The sequence below is a fragment of the Neoarius graeffei genome, chromosome 6 (genome assembly GCF_027579695.1).
Source record: "Neoarius graeffei isolate fNeoGra1 chromosome 6, fNeoGra1.pri, whole genome shotgun sequence".
Lineage (NCBI taxonomy): Eukaryota > Metazoa > Chordata > Actinopteri > Siluriformes > Ariidae > Neoarius > Neoarius graeffei.
This window is the reverse complement of record NC_083574.1, coordinates 91647723-91653824: the sequence shown is the minus strand read 5'-3', so window position 1 is coordinate 91653824 and position 6102 is coordinate 91647723. Positions and strand designations below refer to the sequence as shown.

General features: G+C 41.4%; 1 protein-coding gene across 1 annotated transcript; it reads right to left on the bottom strand.

The window, feature by feature from the left end:
- Positions 1 to 1133: 1133 nt before the first annotated feature.
- On the bottom strand, positions 1134 to 5107 carry LOC132887563 (extracellular calcium-sensing receptor-like). Its single transcript, XM_060923030.1, has 6 exons — positions 4899 to 5107; positions 4261 to 4552; positions 3174 to 4004; positions 2534 to 2761; positions 2171 to 2294; positions 1134 to 2047 (listed from the first exon to the last, which is right to left on the bottom strand). The coding sequence occupies exons 1-6, from the start codon at positions 5006 to 5008 to the stop codon at positions 1134 to 1136; spliced, it is 2499 nt and encodes an 832-aa protein (XP_060779013.1). The 5' UTR covers positions 5009 to 5107.
- Positions 5108 to 6102: the final 995 nt, after the last annotated feature.

Here is a 6102-nt window from a genome sequence, read left to right as displayed (position 1 = left end):
CAAGTAGATGGACAGCCAGTGCAAGCTCTCCTTGACTCCGGCAGCACCATTATGCCCTGTTCAACCCTCCATCATGCCTGAAGCTGTGGGGGCACTGTGGCACAGTCAGCATCACCTGTCTGCATGGGGACAAGCACATACTTGTCATCATGAACTATGCCACTCAATACCCCAAGGCAATTCCCCATTTGGAAGGCTATGGCCAGAAACATCTTCAAGGAACTGGTTCTGCTGTTCTCCCATGTGGGGCTCACAAAAGACCTCCTTATAGACCAAGGTATGCCCTGTGTATCCAAGTTAATAATGGATGTGTGCCGGGTTTTGGAAGTCAAACAGATCCACACCTCAGTCTACCACCTCCAGACTGACAGACTGGTTGAGAGGTTCAACCAGACCCTGAAGCAGATGCTACAGCAGGTAGTGGATGAGGATGGGAGTTACTGGGACCTCCAGGAACTGGATACTCACCTGGACAGCAAGTACAGTCAAATAAAGGGGTTGCAGCCTACAGCTTTATAGTTATTGTTTTCGATGATTGTTATGTCAGAATGTGAAATAAATAAATAAACAAACAAACATCATATGCTCCTATTGGACACAGCCAAATGGTCTTTAAAAGTATTCCAGGATTTGTGTAGATACTAATAATTTGTCACCACTTATCTTTGGCCTCAGGGATTGGGTGTTTATCCTTTATCAGATTTGACAACCCAGCACATCTCCTATTTCCCCTTTTTGTTTGAATTATATGTTTGTGAAGAGTATAACCTAAAGCAGTTGTTTATGGAATCTATTATTTAAATGACCAAAATTGAAGTCTCTTTCAAGGAAGAAATCTCTTGTGCTTTTTGCATGATGGGTGACTATGTTTTATATGTTTCATTCAAAAAAAAATAAGAATACATTTTTTTCTGATTAATGTTTATTATTTTATTTATTTTTTAAATTATTTAATTCTTCTTTTTGGCAGATCTAGGTCTCCAGAGACTACGAAGAGCTTGGAAGAAAAAAACATGCTCCAATATATCTTATACAACATAAAACAAATAATGATTCATCAATCTTTTTAGAAAGCATATTATTATCCAGACAAGTGAATAATGTATAATTATTCAACAATTAATATTTTGTAGCTATTTATTTTGTGGTGCTCGGCCCATCACGGCCTTTTTGGTATTCCGCTCAGGGTGTAGGAGTATAATATAGCACTTTGGAGCAAATATGGCTACCAGCAACCCAAAACTAGATGCCAAGATAGCAAAGATCTCTATAGCCACAGAATACTTCCCAGGAGAGCTGACGTATGCAGGCACAAAAGTAATCCACACAGCACAGAATATCAGCATGCTAAACGTGATGAATTTGGCCTCGTTAAAGTTATCTGGTAGGTTCCTTGCTAAGAAGGCCAGAAGAAAGCTTACAGCAGCCAGCAGGCCAATGTAACCTAATAGCGATGCAAACCCAACCACAGAACCCATGGCACATTCATAGACTATTTTTGAGCTGATGTAGTGAGTGTTTTTATGGGGTGTGGGAGATGCTGTAACCAGCCAGACTGTACATATAACCACTTGGAGGACTGTGAGGACCAGCACTGTACCTCGCTGTTGGACCACCCCAAACCACTTCAATGCATTATGGCCTTCTGGCCGAGTGGACTTAAACACAGCCACAACCACCATGGTTTTGACCAGAATGCTGGAGATACTCAATGCAAAGCTGATACCAAATGCCACATGCCTCAGTTGGCAAGTCCACAACTGAGGCTGCCCAATGAAAAGCAACACACACAAGAAGCACAGTTTGAGTGACAGGAGCAGAAGGAAACTCAGCTCAGAGTTGTTGGCCCTGACCACAGGGGTGTGGCGGTAATGCACAAATACAATCAGAACCCCAGTGCAGACACAGGTGCCAAACAGGGAAGCTGTTGTTAAGGAGATGCCCAGTGGCTCTTCATAGGACAGGAACTCCACCTCCTTTGGGATGCAATGGTCTTTCTCTGGACTGGACCAGAACACATCAGGGCATGCAATGCATTCATTAGAATCTAAATGAGAAAGAAGGGGAAATAAAAACAGGGAGAAAAAGGCATGAGAGATTATCCAAAAATAAAGAGCACAAACTTTAATGGGATGCTCAATCGTTTTAAAATAAATAGCTAAATTTTCACCTGTTGTGTTGCTGATCTCTCCATCAGCACAAGGCAAACAGTCAAAGCAACAGATGGGCATGCCTTTTTTTCTGGCTCTTCTGGTGCCCAGGGGGCAGCTTTCACTGCAAACCGACCTGGGTGGCTAAAGAATGGAGAGTCCAGATTTATCAGTTGAGCACTGCATTACTTCTGCTGTATTTTTATTCCACATTTACTCTTGGTGATGTTGAATTGCAGAGCATGACACGGAGTTAAAAAAATTTAACTGATGAGAAAGAAGACATGATTAACGGAAAAGAAAAATTGTCAGTGTTCCAAATGTGAATTAACCTATAAGCATCACAGTATATGCACTTTATAATTTATGTGTATATGATTTACTTTCTTTGTCTCAAAGTTCCAGAACAAAGCATCTTCATTAAGTAGAAGGATATGGCCTGTCTGTGCAGATTCATCCACTACACCAACTGTGTGGACCTTGATTGACCCATCCATGTTTGGCTGCCAGTTCATAATATCATAGATAGCCAAAGGATCACCATTCTTGTCAAAGGATACATGGTCCCCAAAGCCAGTTGTGAAATTCACTCTCTGTAGATAATGGACAACCTGTATGAATGGTTAGAAAAGACATGACAGGCAGATTGGGCAGATGTTAATCATGCATTTTGATCAACAAGAACATTTGACTGGCAAAACTCATCAATTTTTGGAAAGTGCTTCACACACAGTGGTGTAAAATTATAAATAAATGAATAAATTAATTTCCCAATCCTTAAACATTCAGCATTACAAATTAGTTTTATACAGAATGAATTTTTAGTGTTGAAATGATAGGGAATTTTAAATAATTAAATAATGTTCAAATACAAGATAAATAAAGAACTACAAGTTGAGGAATTCCTGATTGTGCTGCATAACCATACACATAAAAGTATGCATGCATATGGTTCTTCTCACTGCAATGCATGTGGTATTCGTGCAATTCTTCAATAAGCATGTGTGTATTCCTCAGTTTCACCTGCCAAGGCTGCAGGGTGGATATTCTGGCACAACTGTGACCACTAAAGGGCCCGCTGCCCTCCTGACATTGTGTCAGGTCATGCAGGGCATGAGCTAGTGCATAAACCGCTTTATATACATTATAGGAACCTCTTAGTTCAGACATGTCACTGTATGCTGTATTTGTGCTGCTCAGCTCTTCATTCCCTGTGCACAACATTATGTCATCTTCCCCAGCAGTCTGCATGCCATCTGAATCAAACCTGCAGCTGAACATCTCCTCCCAGAAGAGCTGCACCATGTTGTTTGCAGGATGCAGGTCAGGGCGCAGACGAAGCAGGAAGTCCTGAAGCTCTGGAATCTCTCCACGACGAATTGCAATGCCAAGAGTTCCTCCAAGGAATGGTAGCAGGCGCGGTGTTTGGAAGACAGGTGAAATAGCCCAGGCTTCACTTGCAATCCACTGCTTTCCAGTGACATTATTCAAAAATACTCCATGCATTAATGGCAACAAGTAGGCATCAGTAGAAAACACGACCACCACCTTGGCTGTGGAGGTTTTGATCACTTTAACAATGTGCTCCACATCTCTGTGGTTGTTGTCACTTGGCAGCATCTCAGAGTAAGCCACACAGCCACCCAGCTGTTCTTGAACATCCTGGTGGAAGGACTGGGCAGCATAGATACCATAGTCATCATTGCTGTATACTAGGCCCACCCAGGTCCAACCAAAGTGCTTCAGGATTTGGATGATGGCACGCACCTGGAAGGCATCACTGGGGATTGTCCTGAAAAATGAGGGGAACTGATTCCGGTCACTGAGACAGGAGCAAGTGGCATAGTAGCTCACCTGGTGGAAAGTGTTAGAGAAAGAAGAAGCAGTCAGGGATAGGGAATGCATATAAAATACATAAACAAACAAATAAATAAAAAGAAAGATAAAATGACAAAAAAATAGGACATGAGATGCTGAATGAAGAATGACTTCATAATCATTAGAATATTATTGCCATGTTTTACTACAAAGAAAATTAAATCGATATGAACACATGCTACATTTTTCCTCAATTTCTTCAAATCCATCTGAACTTTCCCTTAATCTGTACCATGGGCACTCGAAACAACCCCAGCACACCAGAAATAGCTATAGAGTGAGTGGAACCCGGGTCCCCCACTATTCCAATCACCGGGGGAGAACTGGTGCAGTTCAGGCCAGAGGCAATTTCATCAGTTCCACTGATCAGGGCTGTTGCTGCCCGAAATGCAACAGCAAGCTTCACACAATTGTCATACAGACGGTAGCCCAGTGTGATGTTTGGAAGCAGGTTGGGATTTCGGTTGATCTCATCAATAGCAAAAGCCATAGTCATTGCCATTTGGAAGCGTGCCATGTCAAACCTGTTGCAATATCACAGACAAAGAGACAGATCATGTGAGTGAACGAGTAATAATGGGTGTGTTGAATCAATTTGTAATCCTGCTGTGCTATTTTTACATGTACACGCAAAGTATGGCTCATAGAAATGTACACATTAAGTTTATGAAAGTGCACAACAATTCCTTTTGGCAACAGATCAGTAATTTTAAACATTTTATCATCTTAATGAATGAATTCCATCCATCCATTTATCCTTCCATTATCTATACTGCTTATCTGTCACAGTCACAGGGGAACCTGGAGCCGATCCAAGCTGTTCCACATTTGCACTTTTTCTCATTATTATCCTTTGCTGAACCCACTCACTGTTCACAATAGGGTTGTTCCGGCTCACTTGCAAAGCTCAAATCTGGAAATACAGTAAGAAAGTGGACCTCAAATAGGCCTCCCAGAACAAGGTCTCCATCCCGGTGCATCCCATTTAGCCTGAAGTGGCCCTGGAGCTGACAGTATCCTGAGCCAAGGTCCAAGCCAGTGACTAATAATGTGGAAAATGAAAGGGCCAATAATAAGCTCCAGATGAGACACAGATACAGATGTGAAATAGGCCACATCTTTCTCTCTCTCTACTTCTCTCTCGCTCCTTCTCTTTCCATGGTAAATATCATTTTATATAGCTTTGAAGTCATGTGGGCCTCTGTGGAAATTGTGACATCATATTGTTTTTATGCATATATGACTGATATGGTTATATGTAATTTATATAATGGTTGATCATTTTAATATTTATATTTTTTTTTCATACTGAAGATAAATATGCTGTATATTAGTGACCATAATTTTAACCTTAGGAAACCTGCATGCATATTTATTTCACATGGTTTGTTTTTTGTTATTTGTCTACTTACTAACAGGGATTCTGTTGTTTGTTATTGGTAAGGAATTTATTATTTTTTAATATTATTTAATATTTGTGTTATAAGTATTATGCTCTGTCTACAGTGTACTTTATCAAGTACCACATTCAGAACTTTAACCACAAAATGGTTGTTATCTCGGAGCAGCTTTCAGTTTTGCAAGGAATACGTTTTTCGGAGATCAATTTGAATAGAATGGACAGATATGGACGAGCGGTGAGGACGTGCAAAGACTGCGTCTGGAAAGATCAAACAATTCATATCTTATCGACATTCGGCGCCCTGAGACAAAACCGGCCTTGTAGGCCGTTGCTGTGAAACATTTCCCCCTGAAGGTCAATGCCGGGAGATACTCTCATTTTTCGAATTCCTCTCTAACTCTCCGCGGTCGCCATTTTTACCCCCAGTGTGACAAGTGGGTGCGTGACCAGCGCATGGCTGCAGGAGCGGATGGCTGCTTGCTTGCACTGGATTACCTCCTCTCCTCCCCCCCTTACCACTTACCCCTGATTCCCCCCCTCAAGTCCCGTGTTTAAAGTGTACCTGTGTTGTAGTTGTGCTTATGCAAAGTTTTTTTTTTAATGTTCCCACACTGTACTGCTGACAGGAGCATAGTGGGGGGGTTCTTTTTTTTCCTTATCTCTCCTCATGTT

Coding starts and splice junctions, on each gene's coding strand:
- LOC132887563 (XM_060923030.1), bottom strand. CDS start 5,008: ATGCACCGGGATGGAGACCTTGTTCTGGGAGGCCTATTTGAGGTCCAC. Junction 4,005..4,260: donor GGTTGTTTCGAGTGCCCATG/GTACAGATTAAG, acceptor ACTTTCCACCAG/GTGAGCTACTATGCCACTTG. Junction 2,295..2,533: donor GGAACTTTGAGACAAAGAAA/GTAAATCATATA, acceptor TCCATTCTTTAG/CCACCCAGGTCGGTTTGCAG.